Here is a 21,635-nt window from a genome sequence, read left to right as displayed (position 1 = left end):
CAGAGCCTCAGACCCCAAACAGAATCTGCCTGCAGACTGGGCTGCTTGTCTTCTGTCTACTTCATCTATCTCTTTCTTCCACGATTTCCATCCCGTTAAACCCCCCCCCCCCCCCCCCCCCCCCTCCCCCCCTCCCTTTGTTCTTGCAGTCGATCGATGCGCCATAACTCAACTGGCCTCTGGTGTTTGATGTCTGAGCTCTGGATATCATTTCAACCATTTTTGTTTAACCACTGAGCTACACTGATAAAACCATGTCTCACGAACAAAGGCGCACAAATGATGTGTGCACGCAAACACACACAGGCACAATATACCCACACCTAATCCTAAAAATATATGGAAGCGATGAGATAAGTTGAGAGAAAAGAAAAAGAGACTGCAGTAAGTCTTCAAGCATACAGCAAGCGTGAAAACAGCAGGCGTCCTGTAAAAAGATTTGCCATTCTGGACAGTTCTTGGTTCATGGAAGAGCCAATAAAGTGGACGTGCTGTGTGCTGGTTGTCAGTTGTAAGTCAGTCATTGAGGGGGGAAAAAATGTAAATTAATCTTTATGCAATGAATTTGCTTCTGACAGCATAAAGAGGAACAAAAGCAATAACTTGCCAATCAGAGAAGTAAGGTGTGCTTTGTTATGCGTGTGCACTTTCCAGAATACTAACTTGAACTGATGATTTATGTGTCTCATCTTCTGATCACTTTAATTGGTTCATCTAGACCAGACTTTTGAATAAATCCAAGAATTGCAGTTTATCCAAAAAGACCAGTTTATAAAGTCAGAGATCACGTTTAAAAGCAGAATCTCAAAGTGAAGGCACAACAAAGCCTGTAAATGCTGAAAAGTTGCAGCAATATAATCACTCGTGACAACATAAAAGGTGCAAGAAGAGGGCAGAGCTTTTTTTAACATAGTTTTTTTTTTTTGGCCTTTTTGACTTTATTAAATAGCATAGTGAAAAGTAGCCAGGGAAATGGATTAACACATGCAGCAAAGGAGTCAGAGTCAAACCTGGCCTGCGGCATTCAGCCTTGGGGCAAATGGCTGCCTGCTCCCCCTGTAAGCTAAACAGGCACCCACAGGGAGTGCTTCTGAGAGTGAGGGTGACACATTAACATAAGACTTCTTTATTTTTACTTTAATCATTTTATGTATGCAGCAGTGAACAGCAGGGACATAGCAAATGCTGTTTGTTCATTTCTCTAACCCCTCTAACTTATCGGTTCAATCATATTTCATATTCATATATATATATATATATATATATATATATATATATATATATATATATATATATATATATGTATATATATATATATACTTGAGAATGTATTTTTGAATGTGACAATTTCTTAGTTAATAATAATAATAATAAATCTCCAGTAACATTTTGCCACCTATAACTGGTTTATAGTTTTATTAGATTAGAGTAGATTACTGTTACATTAAATGCAAAGACAGAGGTGCTGCTTATGGTAAAATTAAATGAAGCATTGTGTAGTTGCTTCTATTAAAATCCCTTAATGCACATTTAAAGTCAACTCATTCAAAATGTTTAAAGATGCATATTGAATCCCACATTGTGTCAAGCTAATTTTTCACAATGAAGTTAAGTATGAGTATGCATTAATGAGCCAGATTTATATGTGTGTTCAATATGGTGCAACCATGTTAGCCATTTTTAGCCATTGGTGTTGAACTTTAAACAACCAACACTGTAGAATTTGCTGCCTGTTAATGTAATGGGCTAAATGCTTTACACCAGAAATTAGATTGTGAGCAGTCTGCTGCTCCAGCACTACTTTGTGTAAGACCTTTAAGTTCCAGTCACTTATATTTACAGCGATCTCTCTAAATCTGAAAGTAGTGACATTCATTCTGTACATTTTATTGCCTTCTGATATAAATAAGAGGAGTAGGTGACAAAGAAAAAACAAAACTTTAAGGATTATTTTTCCTTTTTTTTTCTACAGTACATTTTAATTACAGTACGGTTCAGCTTCACCAAACAGAATCGTGTTTTTTGTAAAGATCCTAATCTATACCACTCCTTTCTCAGCTCCCCTGAAGCGGACTCCAGCAAAAAGAGCTCTGACTTGACCTATCATGTCATGAGATACAGGAGTGTGTTCAGGTGCATTGAACTGGGAGGGAGTGCAGTTGTCATGTTTCCTAACGTGTAGCAGGATGTATTGCTGGCAGAAGCAGCAGGGGAGATCCAGAGTCTCTCCTGAACACTCAGAGCCTCATGAAAGAATGATGGTTGATTACCTGCAGGAGATGAGCTACACAGACCCTCCAGAGTCACAGGATAGCACGCTGTCACAGCCGAGCTCCATCGCTGAAGACATCAAGGAAACATAAAGGGGGAAAATCAAACCATTTGGGGGGGGGGGGGGGTGTTGCTGTTTTTGTTGCTATTTTTGAATATCAGCAAGAATATAAGGTCTCACACATTTCATATGCTGTAACGGTTGTGTTTCTTGCTTTGTGTTTTGGCAGAAATGTGTTGTAAGCAAATGAAATTGACAAAAATCTCAAGTTTATATTGTACAAACCTTATTACTTGTTTATCTACAGCACCTGTCAACACTGCTACCTTACACTGACTTTCTACCTTAGAAAACACAGTGAAGTCCCATTAGCCTTTATATCCATCTTTAGATTTCATTGCTAATACACAATTTTGTGCCACAGCCTGGCGTTTTTGGGAGAACAAGATCCAGATGGTTTGAGGGCCCCGTCAGTTTTCCTCCACAAGCCACTCTGGTTATCGGCAAGTTCACTTCACTTCAAGGAACCACTGACAGCCCTGTTAATTAGCACCTTTAGCCCTTTCCCTCCAGACACAGACAACAGTAAGACATCCATATGTCTGCTAACTCTGGTCCTCGTTCTGCATCTTTAGCCTGTTTCTTTGTTTTAGGTTGTATATGTGGAGCAAAGCAACATCATCCTACAGGCAACAAAAGTGTTGCACAAACAAGTAAATCTGAGTTTGAAGATAACAAATGCACAGCAACACTTACAAATGAAAATTAAAATCCAGATGACTGCTGTAATTACCTGAATGAAGGAATAGTGCTAAACCTGTGGGCCACATCTTGCAGCAAAGTTTTTATTTTAACTTTTATGTCAAAATTAACATCAATTAATATAAAATATAAAGTATTGGGTAAAAACTGTGGCATAAGGAAAATAATAAAAAGCTGACTTTTTACCAAGCTGTCATAGCAGTGCAGCCACCGCAGAACAAAAACGTAACCCAGAGTAACCCAAACTGCTTTGTTTGAAAATGAAAGCCATAAGAAGCAGTTCATAGCACAGTGGCATCAGTCCAGGGTCAGTACAGGCCCGTGGCCTCTACCCTCAGCGGAACTGAGTTTCTGACCTGGTGGTCATTTGTCCGAAGCGTAGGCTCAACCCTGGACAGCCTGCAGAGGAGGAGAATCTTTGATCTGCAGTTGCTGTGAATTGGGAGTAATGAAAGTTCCCCTGCTAAATTACAGTGGAGTTCAAAATAATAATAAATAATCGTGTCCAACAGTTACAGGTGACTGATACAGACGTATGTCATACTCTGCTTTTACATAGAAAGCTTGAATTCTGGTGAATCAACACATAACTGCCTGTAATCTGCCCATTTTTAAATATTTAGAGCTCTACTAGCGCCAAATTTGACGAAGTGATCTAAACAAAATGAGGTCATTTATACAAGAGATTAAAAAAAGCTGACCACGGGTGTGATCCTGCCGTGCGTTTGAAGTGGTCAGCTGGGGGCGGGACAAATTGGGTTGATTGATAGTTATTTGGCCTATAGGGTCGGCTGAGCTTCCTCCAGGAGGTCGTGTCCTGTCTGGCCCCTGTCCACTGGACACTTCCACAACATATCCGGGGTCTCGGCCCTCAAAACTGACTCATGCATACAACGCATGCGCGCAAGCACACACACATACACACCCACATACACACATACACTGTACCCTCTTGGCGCCAAGCTGCAGCGGTGGTCAGGGCCTTGCATGCCATCCAGGGTCTGGTGTGACGGCGAGGGGAGGAAGCAAGGGGGAGTGAGAGATGTGAAAATAGTCTTTAACCAATCACAATCCTTAGTTCAACTTATGGAAAAGGTTACAGCACTCCTCATCCCCTCTCCAGGCACCATAACTGTAATTTTAAGTCATTCTGTCTTTTACATCTATATTACTCAACACACCAGATGTAAAGAATATAACCTTTTAACTCTGCACCTGGCTGTACAAATATTAGGCTTCAGGAGACTCCTGCAAACACCCCAAAGTGCATACTGCAAATGAACAGTTGGGGGCCACTTTTCAAAATATTGTTAGCTCTCAGGGATCCCTGATGAATGGCCTCACACACAAACCTTTCCACACTGGACAGTGCCTGAACGTGTGCTCATTTTAAAATCACTCACAAACAACCAGAACTTGTGCCACGGTGGGGGTTCACAGAAATGACTTTCAGTCATCTGAGTCTGACCTGCCATCAATGGTAATACCGCCATCTTTTGGTGACTAAGGTAATAGCAGGAGTGTATGTGCATGTGTGGATATCCTTTCCTGTAAAACATTAACCACAAAAAAGTAATGTAAAGTAAAAACATATACTAGAGCTTGAGTGTATTAGTTTAGTCTTACATCATATTATTATAAGGTGGGGTTAAAAATATCTCAAGATATATATATAATATATAAAGAAACTTCTTGAAAATCTTTTTTTTATAGTTCATAATATGCAATATTAGAGAGACAAATGTAGAAAAAGTTCAATTTTTTAAAAAGTTAAATGTGTATCAAATTCATGTTCATCACTTAATAAAATGTGCAAAAACTCTAAACACAATTACACAAGTCAAATGTTTTGAAGCTCTACAACATGAACCACAAGATATTCATGATGTGAATATAAGAGAATGTGCTCAGCGTTTACAAAGAAACCGAGAACTTGATAAATATGGATAACAGATACAACAACTGTCTGGACTGTCCAGATTCTCGAGAGCCTCTGTCTTAACAAACTTTGTCATCTTGTTATCCATGGTTTGCTTTAAGCATCCTACTGCTTCAATGTCCAGTGATTATTTTGATTTTCACTGTTTCTCTGATCCTGTGGAAGACAAATGAAGTGTGGAACCACAGAGAGACAGACAGCTCACAGAGGGTGAAAAGAGAGTCTAGGAAAACATTCCTTAGACAAGGAAAGGAGAGGAGGGTAGAGGGGGGAGGAAAGGATGGAAAGATGTGGTTATGCTATTCTTCAACATGTTAAGTCAAATGCAAAAGGCTTTATGACCTGGATCAGGATGCATAGACGTGAAGTTAACTGTTGAAAGGGATACAAATGCACAAACTGACAGTCTGCAGTTAAAGAAATCAAATCCACAATGGCTCTTCTGAACTAATGTAGGTAAGCAGTTTTTTTAATGCTTACCCACAGATGAATGATGGTATGGGGAGGGATATTGTATGCAAGGAAAAAGGTGCAGGGCCATTGGTCACTTTAGGGAGCCGGGTTCTGTGCCAGAGAGGGGTGGAAGGTGTTGACTAGATGCAAACGAGTCGGCCCCATCTAGAAGCGACAGTGGAGTTGATAACTCACTTTCCACCCACCCAGAGAGGACCTCTTTATAAGGGCTTTCTGACGGGGACCCAGGCACCTGAACATCCCCAAAAATAACCCTCTCTGAGTCCTAATCCAATGGGATGATGAGCTGTGGCTCCGTGCCAGCATGTTTCCCCTCTCCAAAGCACAGTGGTCTAAAAATCAAAATGCAGATGCTCTTAATTGTGCACAAACTAAACGTATGTGTTCGCAGCAGACGTGTGTTGTTAATTTCCAAAGGCCTACAACTGTATATTTAACTAACTATTCAACGTTGGAACACGCACAACCAACCCAACAACCTCTATATTCAGCGTTTGTGGTCAAAGTGACACAAAATAAAGAGAATGTTGGAAGATGCTGAGGGTAATAAAAAAAAAAAAAAAGAAATCCAAATCAGGGAAAAGGCTTTGCATACTGGCTGCATTTTACTATAATAGCACACAGGCGAGCAGTGGAAACACCATCTAGCAGCTTGCTGTAGATGTAATTGTCCTAGCTGGAAAGCCTCTTTCCTTTTTGCAGAGGGTGCACCCAGATTTACAGCTTGTCAGCAGTAACAGATCATAGCAGAGACACAGCTCTGTGGCAGTGACAGATTTTCTGTACATAACAATTGGAAGATCGTGAATTTTAGACGGCATGTCTTTCCAGAGAGCATATACTGAGGCAATTTGAGAAGGGGTTCAGCTTAGACAGCTTATGTCATACATCAGTTAATGTTTAATGTTTCAAATCCACAAAGTCACTGACATATTAAAGTAATCATTGCTGCGGTGATGACAAATTGTTTTCCTGACATTTCATTCAAATATTTCCAAATAACGATTAATAATCTGAAGATAAGCAGAGGACATGTCAGACAGTGCACGTGCAGTTTGTAGCCGGGCTACGAGTGTGATTGGGCTCAGACGTTTTCCATTATCAGGACTGAAGGATTCTAAGCTGTTTAACTCATTTATTTGTTGTTACACAATTTGATATGATGCAAGTGTAAACAGATTTTAGATGCATCTGAAGAAGTGTATTTCCTTTCACAATATGCTTGCAATAGGTACTGCTGCAGCGCATTTCTGAACTTCAGCTTGTAACACTTCATCACAGTCCTTTCAGATTTTTGACATTCAGATTGGTTTGATGCCAATCTGGTTCCTATTTGTCTTAGTAAAAGGCTTACAGGCACACAATCCCAACAGACCTTTCTATTTTAATTAGGACATTTCTGGCTCGAGACAGCCTGCAGTCCTTCCCTTGTGATCAAGCTAATTTTAGGTTCCCTTTAAGCATCTGCATAGCAGGTTGTTCCAAACATCTTCATAGGCTGCCTGTTTCCAAAACAAAGCCACAGCACTGTAATTATAATTTGACAATAAACCAAGCTAACCAGCATTTGACCCAACAACATCTCAGCTCCACCCAGTCTGCCAGGCCAGACCCTGAAAGCTGTATAAAACAAGAACACAACAACAACAGTCACACACACTCACAGAAAATTCCCCATTGAAGGTATTCATGTTGTTATACTTTTAACGAGTTGTTGGCATTTTTCCCCCCATAGAAAAATAAAATTACTGAGAGCGGTTAATGTCAGTCCTGTTGGCCCTGTCATTCCACAAGTGGCCTTTTGCCTTGTAAGCGATAGCCTGAGAAAGGGCAGCAATCTTATCACTGGAGAGAGCACATAGAGAAGAGAGCCAGACTGCATGCAAAGAAGGCTGCTTGGGAAGGAATGAAACACACACACATCTGCAAAGAGATAATTACACTGATAAAAGATTAAGATTAATGAGATAACTATGGGGGAAAGAAAATCTAAATATATTGTTCTGATATCAAATATGGAGGACCAAAACTGCCAAGATCACAAATAAGTAAAGAACTAACCAAATTAGTCAATGTGTAAAATATTATGCCATTAAATACAACAAATAATATAATCAAAATAAAGGTAGGTATTACTTTACAAAATGTTATATATATATTTTTTCTATTTATTTAGCCTATTTTGTTTCCCTAACCTCATTTATTTCTGTATATGTTATTTATTTTACTTTTGCACATCATCTATGCATTTAAAGTATTACTAAAGTAACATAAAAATAATTGTATATAATAATTAAGATATTAATTAAAAATAGATTAAATTAAATAGACTGCATTTATTAACATTAATATTTATTTATTTATTTATTTATTTGTTTATTTATTATTAGGGTATTTTACAATAGAACAGTTTACAATACAATACAATACAATACAATACAATACAATAGTCAGACTATCCTTTACAGTATCAAGAAGGACAGAACGCAACAGATTGAGTGCCAAAATAATAAGCAGCACTGCTTCAAAGTTTGCAGAGCTAACTACAAATGTAAAAAAAGAAATTGCAGCTTTAAATCAACTACGCTTAATAAAGCAGCATGTCAAATTCTATAATTAAACACATATATGTATAACTGTGTAACATATGCATCCTAGTGTTATATGACTTGCAGCACTCTGATGCTCAAGCTCTTGTCATATCTCAAGTGGATGCTGTGTTAGTCCTGGGAACTCTAAACAAAGATAAAGCTGCCGTTCCTGATGACTGGAGAGCCGCTGTAGCACTAGAGAGTGCCAGGACGGGGAGTGGGGACTTGAGATAGACAAGGTGGGTGAGGGATGGTTTCACAGAGGATGCGGATATGAAGAAAAGGTAGGCTGTGGTTCAGTATCTGTGCATGGGGATTAACTGATATCATAGGCAACATTCTCTCCTCCAGTCCAGATACTTTGGAGACAGACAGTTCAAATTCCTTGTCTGGATGTTATTCTCCATGCAGTAAGACATATTCCTGGTTATGAGCAAGTGGAGATTAGTTAGCTTGACTTTTTTTTTCTAAATTGCTTCATTGTTTAGTTTGTCTGCCTGTACATTTTATTCGGTACTTAATATTGGTCTGTAAACAGTGGACTGCAAAATTTTAATAACACATTGATTAAGTTTGCCCAGTGACACACTTTTGTAAGCCTCATTTTAATCGTTCTTTTAATACAAATATAAAGATCTTATTTAATTCTAAAAGTCCCCTTTTTGTATGTAAGTGCATGAATGGCTTTTATGCCCCGTTATATCTATGATGTGCTGATTGTGAGTTGAATAGACAAGATAAATTCCACACAGTGTACATGGTTATTGTGCATATACATGTAAGTATACACATACAATGAATAATAATATCTGCAAATACATCTACATTTTCTAGAATATGATCATGTTGCAAAGCCCAAAATAAATATTTGTAGATGTGTGTGCATGTAAAAATAAGGTTAATGGACAATTGCTTATATTTTCTTCATATTGCATAATCACGTTTGTACATGCTACATTCAATGTAGACATATAATGCATTTTATTTGAGTTAATTGTTTAGCTAGATTTTATATTGTATGCACTGCTTTAGTTGGTAAATTATATGCAGCCTTATTTTCTCTCTCTCTCAAGTAACTGAGCCTAAAAGTTTTACTAACAAATTAAATGCATTCAGGATTTAAATCACAACACGAGTGCCAAGTTCAGTTTTGGCTTCTGTTATAAAAAGTGCATTAAACACAAAGATCTATAAACGGGTGTGATATAAAGAGCCCACTACTGGGAACTATGACAGTGCTCCATCTCCATGGTTACTCTGTTGTGTTTGTACCAATCAATTGTTCTTCATCTTCAGCTGCTTTCACACAGACAACTGAAAGCCTCAAGTCTTCATGAGTCAGGAGCCAGCAGCAATGAATAAATGGGTAACTTATTATGGTATGTATCCATATCATCCCGAAACAACAGGAGCATTATAATCACATCCAGATGGACTCCTGCTCTTCGATAGTGTTGTGTTGCTCTTTCTTGTGCTGCGCATGTGGTCATATTTTGCACCTGCCAAGCAGCTGAAGGAATGACAGAAGTCTCTTTGGTCGGATGATTGACTGTTGGATCTTCTGCAGGAAATAAATTACATGATGTATTGAAATACAGTAAAAAAAAAACACTCACATGTGACAGAGCCAGCGCATCACTGATGAGTGAAAAAAGTCTGCTATATACTATTAGTTATGAATATAACCCCCGAAGATTAGTGCTTTTTAAAAACAAATAAATAAACCTTTTTTTAATCAATTGACTTAATGTAAAAAAAAAATACAATAAATATTAGAGAAAAAGCAGATACTAAAATCCACACTAAGTTAAAATTTCTTTTGTAAATTTATCTAGTAATATCTTACATTTCCAATTTTATTAATAAAAATAAATGTGGATATTGTAGGCATATAAAGTAACTGATGGCTTGGTCATCGTTTCTTTTTATAAAACATTAATTCTCTTTCTTATTTTGTTGGTTTGTTATTTTTGTTGGTTAAGTGAACATGCCCAATACAGTTATAATAAAGGTCGTCAATGTCACCGTTATCTTAGAACATACACGTCAAATTTCCTTTCTTCAAACTTTCCTTCCCTAAATGTAAGTGAATTACAAAAAAAAGAAAACTTTACCAGACAAGATTAAAAATATTTGAAAACTGGACATGTAAATGATGTTTACTATTAGGTCTACACTTCACATAAGCGGAGATGTTAGAATTACTAAATTACTTAAAGAAAAAAAACTTCTATACCAGAGCAATAACTGAAAAAAACAATATACAATAACACAATACAGACCCACTATCCACGAACCTATTCAGCTGCTTCTGAATGCAAATATCTAATCAGCCAATCACATGCCAAAAAAAAAAAGGTGATTTAAGTGACTTTGAAGGCAGCATTGCTGTTGGTGACAGATGGACTGTTTTACGTTTTTCAGACACTCCTGATCTTCTCAAATTTTCTCAGGAATTTACAGAGAACAGTCCAAACTGAAAAGCGAAATAAACATTTCCCTGGGTAAAAATGCCTTGTTGATTGCAGAAGTCAGAGGGGCGTGGCCATGCTGAAGGCAAGAGGAATTCTAAGCCAGTTTCTCAACCCAGCCCATCTGATATCAGTAACCACAACACATTCAAAGTCAATTAAAAGTCGCCTTTCTTGCCCGTTCCGATGCTCGCTTTCAACTTTGAAATGAGACCACTTGGACAACAGTAATGATAAATAATTGCAAATAGAGCACGTTTACAGAATTTAATGTCATTTTTATAGAGCACCTCTTATTTTAAGAAAAGATGGGTGAGACGATTTTTGAAACTAACTGCAAATTAAGCACACAATATTTAATATCTGTATTTTACCATTTTGATAAGACATATTTCAGTACTCCAAAACACTTTTATTAGACAGCCAACATGCTTACAAGTAGTAAATCCAGGTTAGTGGATCATAATTAAACATCACTCTGTGGCAAACGCAGAGTTCAGCAGGCCATCAAGGAAGAAGTGACGTGCATTTCTGCAGTGTAAAGATGCACAAATCATTTTCTCCTTAATCTACAGTCACACAAAGCACCAGGAAAATCTTTGGTGATGATCTCAGATGATTCTGACGCTTATCACCCAGTTCCTCGTGATGTCCTCCACACCATCAACCCTCTGTCCTCCTCACAGTTTCTTCCTCAGCTTGCCTTTCTTATGGCCACCCCTTCCAAAACCTGACTTTTTAACTTCTCCGAGCCACTTTTTGTTCTTGGAGCGGAGCTTCCTCATCCCCCCGCCCTGCAGGAACTGGTGCTTCTGCTTTTTCTTGCGCTGCTTCATGATCTGATCCTTTGTTTTCAGCTCCGAGCGTGCTTTGTGGTCACCGGAGCTCTGTACGTTTGGACCTCGTCGGCCACGGCCACGACCTGGGAGAGGCACGACACAACAAAGAGGTTGGAGGTTATAGCTCGCAAGGCTGGAAGAGGGACTTGAAGTATTTACCTTTAGAGTTGAGTTAAAACATGGTGGCTGATGGTCTATATTTAACAGGCAGACATGTTTGTGCTATTCATTTTGATGCCTTCCTACCTCTTGCTGGCTTCCTGCCTCCTCCGCCTGTTTCTCCATCTGATCCAGATCCTGTATCATCAATCTTGTATTTTTTCCTTCACTCCTCATAACTGACATGTTGTCAAGTGATACAACATCTTCACAGTACAGCTTAATATTGTCATAGGAGTAGAGAAGAGGGTCATTGAGAGCAGCACACAGAGAAGCTTTTTGTTGGAAGGATACAAGTTCTTCCTGTTCTTCTTGTTACTGATAACCTGACCGCTGTCTGTTTTGATCTTCTTCTTCTGGTCTTCTTTTCCCGTTTCTCTCACAAAACGCTTCCTCTTACGGTCCCTAAAAAAAGAAGGGGGAAAAAAGACTTTAAATTATAGTTTGAAATGACCATTTGGTGGATACTGAGTCAAACATAGGGAAATTTGTACCATTTCATCATTTTCTTCTGCTGGTTAAGGCGATCGCCTTCATCTCCCATGAGATCAAGGACAGCTGAAGAGGCCTGCTGTTCAAAAGCACTGCCCTCTCCACCGAGACTCAACCTGTCGACGCATAACACAGGACAAAACAGCATAAAACACAAAGCCATTCCCATTTTTTAAAGAAACAGATGCAACAGTTTAATGCCTCACCCTCTCTCAGAGTCAAAGTCTTTAGGTCTGTAAGGGATATAATACTCTTCATCTTTGCCTGACTGCCTCTTTTTCTTGGTCTTTGGTCGCTCTTCGCCATCTTCCTGCTGACCTCTTCTTTTACCACCTACCACCTCTGAAAACACCCCCTGGTGGAAATAGAAAGAATTACATGGCACAAAGTGACAAAGCATGATACAGAGATCCTACTATCTTCCTCTTCTAGTTTGTATACAACATCATCTACATCAAAACTGCACTTTATTTTGCTTCTTCTTCATCAGACAGCACAAACAACTTTCTCATTTTGACTCAAATATTGGTTTTGAATGAAAATGATGAAACAATCCTGGGTGTTTATTCAACTTGTGAGCAGGTTTTCTAATCCACCGTACGATTATTATTGACACTAGTACATGTTCGTGCTGCTGGCAAACTAATACACTCAAGAACATATAGCAAAGCAAAGAAGTGAAAAGTAGGTCTTGCCTACATAAATAAACATAAGACAGTTGTGAAACTTTGACATAGTAACATCTGCAGTAATATTTACACCTGTGATGACATCTCACCAGCATTAGCCTTATTTTGAAACCAAGATTGTTTACACAGAGTTTGTAATTGCAGAGAAATGCTCCATTTATTTTGGTCATTTCATTTTTGAGCAGGAAGCTCACCTTTCTTGTTATAGCCTTTAGACGAATAGAGGGTTTTCCAATTAAATACATATTCTTTAAATAATGTTCCCTCTTATAAAAAGTAGGATAATTTTTTAAAAAAATTTAAAAAATGTATTATACCTCTATTACTTAGAAAAAAACTGTTTTTTTTCTGTTGTCTGTTATATAACGTTAGTGATGCTCGTTTCAATTCATTTCTTAATCAGCTAAACAGGTCAGTTAAGAAACAGTCAAATATTAAGTTAAATTTGAAAACGGTTTAAAACAAAATATCCCCATTCCAAAATGTCACATGACAATCTCATTGGCTCACGGAGTTATGATGTCACTACACGATCCTTTGAAGTTTGTCCTTAAACAGGGGTGAGAAACAGCAGTTTTTTAGTTCGTGTCCTCGCAGCATTTGTGTTTGCAGCCTTCACGCGTTCACCACAGAAACTTTTGGAAACCTTTTCGTTGTTGTCGTGTACAACCTTCAACATGTATCCAACAAGACACCAACCAAGGCAAAAAGATTACGCCGCTTCTCCTTCCTGTCGTGGCCGGCCAATTTCCCCAAATGACCTCTTAGCCGTCCAAAGGGCATTACATGACAGTAAGAAGGAAAACTACCATCTCCAGAATAAAATTCAACAGATTGAAGAAGAGAAACTTCAACTGGAGGAGAAGTGTAGACAGATGGAAGCGCAAAATAAGAACCTGGAAGAAAGACAAAAACGCCAGCCCGACATAAATATTATTAATGAGGGTTGGGGAATCAAGTTTGGACAAGCCCGAGAGCAGATTGTCTTCCTAATTAAGGAAAACAAGCAAAAGAGCGTGGAACTAAAGGAGATGTCCAACCAGCTTAAAGACAGCAAAGCTACTGTTGAGAAGACAGAATGGGATCTCCAATATATGGACCAAAGGAATCGGCTGCTCCAAACAAACTTCGATGAAGCTGTGAAAAAAAATAAAGAAATCCTCCAACAGAAGGAAGAACAGGAGAAAAAGCAAAGAGACATGGAGCACAAACTCAAAGTCACGGAGGAAAAATACAGAACGCTGAAAGAGAAGGTGGATGATACTCTGCGCCAAAACAAAGACCTTCTTCAAGAGAAAAAGCAACTAGAAGGTGAAAAAGAAAAACTGGACAAACAATGCTCGCACATGCAGAAAAGGATGGAGCAAATGGCGAGAAACAACTCCGAGCTCACTAAGGGGATATTGTTGGAATACAACAACTTGAAGCGCAAACACACTGAAATGCAGGCGCAAAAGCAAGAACAAGACAACATACATGACGACCTGCAGCGTACGCTCCAAGATATCCACAGAAGAAATGAGGAGCTACAAGACATGTACAAAGAAGTACAACAAAGAAACGCAGACATGCACAAGGACAAGATAATGCAGGAGGAAACATCCAAAGAGCTCAGGGAAAAGCTTGAAGAAAAACAAGCAACCTTGGAAGAGGTGGAGAAAACGTGCAAGAAGCTTGAGAAACAAAACAAAGAAACCATCGATGAGTTGAGAACCCTCATCCTGGAAAAAAAAGCTCTTGTAGAAAACTGCATGAAAAAGAAGAACAAACGCTTCCGCTGGCCCTGGAGGAGGAACTCTACTGCTTCCTCAGCAGGTGTAGCCTCGTCTTGCTCCACCTCTGTTCACCTCCCCAACCAGTCCCGGCAGTTGACTGTCCCCTCCTGAGCCTGGTTCTGCCGGAGGTTTCTGCCCGTTTAAAGGCAGTTTTTCCTCCCCACTGTCGCCTAGTGCGTGCTCAGAGGGGATTGTTGGGGTTTTCTCTCCTCTACCTTGTTTCATTATTTACTTAACTTTTTGTGCTTACTTCATTTTACCTTGTTTCATTATTTACTTAACTTTTTGTGCTTGCTTCATTTTACCTTGTTTCATTATTTACTTAACTTTTTGTGCTTGCTTCATTTTACCTTGTTTCATTATTTACTTAACTTTTTGTGCTTGCTTCATTTTACCTTGTTTTGTTATTTACTTAACTTTTTGTTCTTACTTCATTTTACCTTGTTTCATTATTTACTTAACGTTTTGTTCTTACTTCATTTTACCTTGTTTCATTATTTACTTAACGTTTTGTTCTTACTTCATTTTACCTTGTTTCATTATTTACTTGTTTACGTTTTGTTCTTACTTCATTTTACCTTGTTTCATTATTTACTTGTTTACGTTTTGTTCTTACTTCATTTTACCTTGTTTCATTATTTACTTAACGTTTTGTTCTTACTTCATTTTACCTTGTTTCATTATTTACTTGTTTACGTTTTGTTCTTACTTCATTTTACCTTGTTTCATTATTTACTTAACGTTTTGTTCTTACTTCATTTTACCTTGTTTCATTATTTACTTGTTTACGTTTTGTTCTTACTTCATTTTACCTTGTTTCATTATTTACTTGTTTACGTTTTGTTCTTACTTCATTTTACCTTGTTTCATTATTTACTTGTTTACGTTTTGTTCTTACTTCATTTTACCTTGTTTCATTATTTACTTGTTTACGTTTTGTTCTTACTTCATTTTACCTTGTTTCATTATTTACTTAACGTTTTGTTCTTACTTCATTTTACCTTGTTTCTTTATTTACTTGTTTAACTTTTTCTTTTTCAACTTATTCATAAAACAATAAACAATTGAATTTATCCTTTGAGTATTTTTCATCGAATCTTTTCATCTATAACCTTTTCAAACATTCATATCTGTCGTTTATCTTCTTCTTGAAACCTCATAAACGGTGAAGGAAAAATCCTGGAACATGGTTTGAAACACTGAAATTGTTTCAGCTGAGACCGGCAAAGTCATACATGTGTGTGTGTGTGTGTGTGTGTGTGTGTGTGTGTGTGTGTGTGTGTGTGTGTGTGTGTGTGTGTGTGTGTGTGTGTGTGTCACAGGTGACACGGTGTCACTGGTTAGGTCATCATGTTTAGGCTCATTCACTCGAAAAATTATTTAGGCCAAATCTTTAAAACTGTATCATTGCATACACATTTTCAATTCATTTCAATCGCACAAATCCAGAAATAATTATTTGCAGTATCTTATCTGATTTATTTTGAGAATGTCATGCCTGATCATTTGCACCCACACCACCAAAAATGGGGGCAAAAGGGAGGAGATCGCATTTAATCGGTTATAACAAGAGGTCAGAAATATAAGAGCTGCAGAAACCTCTGAATCTCAGCTATAAGCTCATGTAAACCATTTCTACAATCGCCAAACAAAGCAAAGTCACCAAACAGTTAAAAGAGCAGTTACGTCACCATGAATCTGTGGACAGGTAATATCCACACTTTCATTTATTATTTCCTGGAGTTCAATGTGTGCTTAATCCTTAATGAAACTGATGTAAACCTGCAACTACAGCAATCCAGGGAAGAAAGAAAGAAGCAATACTTCACCCATGCTTACTTTTAAATCACTCTCAACCTTTTCTGTAATGTCGCAGTCAGCAGTAGTGGTGGGGTTGGTTGGCTGCTGCAGCCTGCTTTCTGCAGCTCGGTCTTCTCTCTGCTTGCTGAATTTGTCCACTAGCCGAGTGTCACTAGCCGAGATGGACCGATCCGATATTACGTATCGGTATCAGTCCGATACTGACCCAAATTACTGGATCAGATACTACATACTATTATGTAGCAGACTTTTTTCACTCATGAGGCTCTGATGGGCTGCTCTTGTGGCGACCTGCAGCAGGTGTTTACTGGCTTTTTCTTTTTGTTTTTAACTTTGTTTTAACTCTGTTCTTAACCGTGGTTTTAACTTTTTATGAGTTTGTTTTTTTTTTTTTTTTGCCGAGATGGAGAACTTCTACACCTTAGTTTTATTGTTGTTGGCGATATTCACCTGGAGTCATTCACTCTCACTGACAATCACTTATACACGCGAGGAACTACTTGGATTATAGTGGTCCTGTTTGTCTATGTACGACTCTTCTAATGCTCGGACAGATGTGATTCTTGGTGAGGATTTATTTGCCCGGTCAAAGACAAATTTTGGAAAGCCCCGCCGCTTGAGAAAATGTGGAAAGAAAGGTGGCGTGCATCAGCGTGTAAGAAAACTTCGGAGGAAGAATCGTGTTCCTCTGCCTTCTATGATTCTGGCCAATGTCCAATCTCTTAGGAACAAAACGGATGAATTACAAGGAAATGTGCTTCATCTATGGGAATACAGGGAGGCTTGTCTGATGGCACTTACCGAGACATGGCTGACCGATATGGACAGTGATACTTCACTGCAAATCAGCGGCTTTAGGACCCCTGTCAGATTGGATCGGAACTGTGGAGTAACATGCAAATCTCACGGAGGAAGGGTATGTTTGTATATCAACCAGGGCTGGTGTAATAACTTTACTGTGCGGGAGCGGTTGTGTCTTCCTGACATCGAGCTCCTGTCAGTATCTGTCAGGCCTTTTTACTTACCGAGGGAATTCCCTCAAATTTTTGTCACTGTTGTTTACATTCATCCTAAAGCTGACGTTAAAGTTGCTGCCGATGCCATTTTTAAAGTGGTACACGATCTGCAGACTCTCTCACCGGATGCTCCTAATTTTATTCTTGGTGATTTTAACATTTGTAATCTTAAGAAATTACTGAACAATTTCTTTCAATATGTCACTTGTCCTACAAGGCATAACAAAACGCTGGATTTGTGTTATGGACCAATTAAGGGGGCATATAAGTCTGTGGCCGGACCTGCGCTAGGTTCTTCGGATCACAATGTTATTCTTCTCCTCCCTGCTTACAGATCTGTGATTAGGAGGGAGAAGGCCTGTGTGAAGCGGACTAATGTCTGGACAAAAGACAGTTGTGTTGCCCTTCAGGGGTGTTTTGATTGCACTGATTGGTCCTTGTTTCAAGAGAGCACTTCTGATTTGGATGAACTCACTGATGTGGTGTGTAGCAAAGACTCTGTGATTCCAGTCAGAGAATTTAAGACTTTCCCTAATAACAAACCGTGGCTCTCTAAAGATATTAAGGATCTGATTCTTAAAAGGAAAATTACTTTTAACGAGGGAGACGTTCCCACTATGAGAATATTGAGGAAGGAGGTGAGGGCTGCAATAAAGATTGCCAAGATGAGGTATAGAAATAAGATTGAGACAGAACTCAGCAGTAAAAACCTCAAAAGAGCTTGGCTTGGTATGAAAACAATGGCAGGGCTACAGACGAAAGGTAAAAGTAATATTACCTTAGAGGGGTTTACCGCTGACAAACATCTGGCAGACAGTCTTAACAGTTTTTACCTTCGTTTTGAGAACTTTGACTGTTCTAGGCAGACCAGCACACTGAGGGAAAAGACTGTCACTCCCCCATCAATTTGTATTGATGAGAGGGGGCTAGCTAATCTTTTTAGACACACTAAAAGCAAGAGTCTGGACCTGACAACATCTGTGGACAGGTACTGATCAGCTGAGTGGGATTTTTCACCATATCTTCTCACTTTCTTTAGAGCTACAGACAGTACCTAAGATTTGGAAACATGCTGTCATTGTTCCTGTTGCTAAGGGCAGTTCTCCTAAGGTGCTGAATGATTATAGGCCTGTGGCTCTGACTTCTTTAGTGATGAAGTCATTTGAGAAGATAATTAAGAAGGAGATTTTAATGCATGTTGAACACCATCTTGACCCCTTGCAGTTCGCCTATAGAGCAGGGAGAGGTGTGGAGGACGCTGTTGTCACACTCCTGCATCTCTTGTATAAGCATCTTGAGGCCCCCCACACCCATGCAAGATTATTATTTGCTGACTTTCATTCAATACAATTCAACCCTTCTTACTTGCTGACAGGCTTTACAATCATTTCAAGCTTGACACTAGTCTGGTCGGCTGGGTGACAGACTTTCTGACTAATAGGTCACAATGCGTGAGGGTGAATCATGTATTTTCTGATGTGCTCACCTCCTCTACTGGATCACCCCAGGGTTGCTGCCTCTCTCCCCTTCTGTCCATTCTGTACACGAATGAGTGTCGCAGCAATTTCACGAACAGACACATCCTGAAGTTTGCTGACGACACACTGATCGTCAGTCTTCTAGTGGGGGACGAGTCAGGCCATGGACAGGTTGTAGATGATTTTGTGAATTGGTGTGATGAGTCCTTCCTTTCACTTAATGTGTCAAAAACTAAAGACATGATTACTGATTTTAGGAAGTCCTTTTATAGCTCATCACCCACTATCATTAAAACTGCTGATATTGGGATCGTTGAGAGTTATAAATATCTAGGTGTGGTACTTGACCATAAACTGTGTTTTGAATCTCATGCTGATGCCACTACTAAAAAAGTTCAACAAAGACTGTTCTTTTTAAGGAAAATGAGATCTTTTAATGTCTCATCTGAGATGTTGTCTTTGTTTTATAGACGTTTTATCGAATCTGTGATGTCTTTTTGTATCGCTGCCTGGTTTGGTAACCTGACGGTGAAGAATAAGAATCGGTTGGGACTTCTGGTAAAAACTGTTAGCAAAATTTCAGGGCGCTGGCAAGATGGACTTTTGGCCATTTACAATAGAAATGTGCTTAGAAAGGCTCATTCTATTATTAATTGTTTGAACCATCCACTTCACAGTGAGTTTGAGTTGTTGCCTTCCGGCCGCCGTTTTAGCGTACCTGTGAGGAAGACTAAAAGACTCCAGGTCTCTTTTATCCCCACTGCATCTTGTCTCCTCAATGGCAAATAACTGTCCTTGGACTTTCTATCACTATTATTGTCATTATTATTTTATAGTATTGTTCTGTTTATTTATATCCTGCTGCTAAACTAATTTTCCCTTGTGGGACAATAGAGAAATTGAAAAAATAAACCTTTTTTTAATCAATTGACTTAATGTAAAAAAATATATATACAATAAATAATAGAGAAAAAGCAGATACTAAAATCCACACTGTTAAAATTTCTTTTGTAAATTTATCTAGTAATATCTTACATTTCCAATTTTATTAATAAAAATAAATCCGTTTTAGTTCAGTTTTCAGTTTTATTTGTCATATGCAAGTTAGCACAGGGTCAACATTGCAATGAAATGTGTTTGACGAGCAGCAGTCACTCAGCAGCATGGTACAGTATAAGAAAATATAATAAAATAATAAAAAAAAATAGAAAAATAGTAAGGAGCAAAATATTAGAGAGACATGGTAAAAGAGAAAAGATGACTAAATATATATGTATCTATAAATATAAATATATGTACACTAGTGATTAAATAAGAAAATCTTGAAAAGAAATATGACGGGAGGGCAGATGGGATATTGCACAGGAATGAGCAGCAGAAAATCACAGTATTGCACTTTTAAATATAAATGTCAATAACAATAAAGTGGAGTGACCAGTGCAGATTAAACAGAGTACTTGTGAAGCTGTAGGGTAGCTTCTGAGTGCGTCCTGTGGACTGTGTTGTGTGGGTTTAAGTGTTGTGGTTGAGGTGTCGTATGGCTTGGTGGTAAAAACTGTTTTGTAGTCTTGTAGTCCGAGCAGACAGACTCCTGTAACGTCTGTAACGCCAGCTGATGTGCTGGGTGGCTGTGGTCCTTGATGATGCTGTGTGCTTTACGGAGGCATCGCTGAAGATAAATGTCCTGAATGGCAGGAAGCCTCGTGCCAGTGATGTGCTCTGCTGTCTTCACCACCCTCTGTAGTGATTTACGGCTGCTGGCAGAGCAGCTTTTGTACCAAACTGTGATGCAGCTGGTCAGCAAGCTCTCAATTGCACACCTGTAAAAATTTGAGGTGATGTTGGCGTTCATGCCAAACTTCCTCAGCCTCCTCAGGAAATAAAGCCGCTGGCGAGCTTTCCTGATAGCAGTGTCTGTGTGAAGGGTCCAGGAGAAGTCCTCTGTGATGTTGACTCCAAGGAACTTGAAGCTGCTGACCCTTTCGACCTTGACACCGTTGATGTGGCTGGGCTGGTGTTCTCTGACTGGTCGTTTCCGGTAGTCCACTATCATTTCTCTAGTTTTGCTGATGTTGAGAGTCAGGTTATTTTCCAGACACCACTCGTACAGTGCCATCACCTCCTCTCTATAGGCCGTCTCATCATTGCCTGTGATGAGGCTTATGATGGTTGTGTCATCCGCAAACTTGATGATGATGTTGGACTCGTGTTTAGCAACACAGTCAGGGAATATAGGAGGGGGCTAAGCACACAACCCTGTGGCGTACCTGTGTTTAGGATGAGTGGTGAGGAGGTGTGCTTACCAACTTTCACCACCTGGGGCCTGTTTGTGAGGAAGTTTAGAATCCATCTGCAGATAGGTGTTTCCAGCCCAAGGTCGACGAGCTCCGCGGCAAGTTTTGAGGGGATGATGGTGTTAAATGCCGAGCTGTAGTCGATGAAGAGCATCCTTGCATATGTATTCCCTTTCTCCAGGTGAGTGAGGGTGGTGTGCGTTGCCAGGGCGATGGCATCCTCTGTGGCTCTGTTTGTCCGATAGGCAAACTGAAGAGGGTCCAGTGTGTCAGGGAGGGAGGAGCAGATGTGACCTTTGACCAGCCGCTCCAGGCACTTCATGATGACGGATGTCAGTGCAACAGGACGGTAGTCATTCAGACAGGAGACCACTGACTTTTTGGGAACGGGATGTGGATATTGTAGGCATATAAAGTAACTGATGGCTTGGTCATTGTTTCTTTTTATAAAACATTAATTCTCTTTCTTATTTTGTTGGTTTGTTATTTTTGTTGGTTAAGTGAACATGCCCAATACAGTTATAATAAAGGTCGTCAATGTCACCGTTATCTTAGAACATACA

At 39.1% G+C, this 21,635-nt stretch overlaps 1 protein-coding gene across 1 annotated transcript; it reads right to left on the bottom strand.

The window, feature by feature from the left end:
- Nucleotides 1-11,292: 11,292 nt before the first annotated feature.
- LOC143419298 (uncharacterized) lies at nucleotides 11,293-21,226 on the bottom strand. Its single transcript, XM_076885501.1, has 8 exons — nucleotides 21,046-21,226; nucleotides 20,743-20,926; nucleotides 16,303-16,435; nucleotides 12,206-12,354; nucleotides 12,002-12,115; nucleotides 11,802-11,912; nucleotides 11,595-11,686; nucleotides 11,293-11,431 (listed from the first exon to the last, which is right to left on the bottom strand). The coding sequence occupies exons 1-7, from the start codon at nucleotides 21,224-21,226 to the stop codon at nucleotides 11,674-11,676; spliced, it is 885 nt and encodes a 294-aa protein (XP_076741616.1). The 3' UTR covers nucleotides 11,293-11,431; nucleotides 11,595-11,673.
- Nucleotides 21,227-21,635: the final 409 nt, after the last annotated feature.

This window comes from Maylandia zebra, linkage group LG7 (assembly GCF_041146795.1).
Source record: "Maylandia zebra isolate NMK-2024a linkage group LG7, Mzebra_GT3a, whole genome shotgun sequence".
Classification (NCBI taxonomy): domain Eukaryota; kingdom Metazoa; phylum Chordata; class Actinopteri; order Cichliformes; family Cichlidae; genus Maylandia; species Maylandia zebra.
Note: the sequence above shows the minus strand (reverse complement) of the source record. Positions and strands in the feature narration are given on the sequence as shown.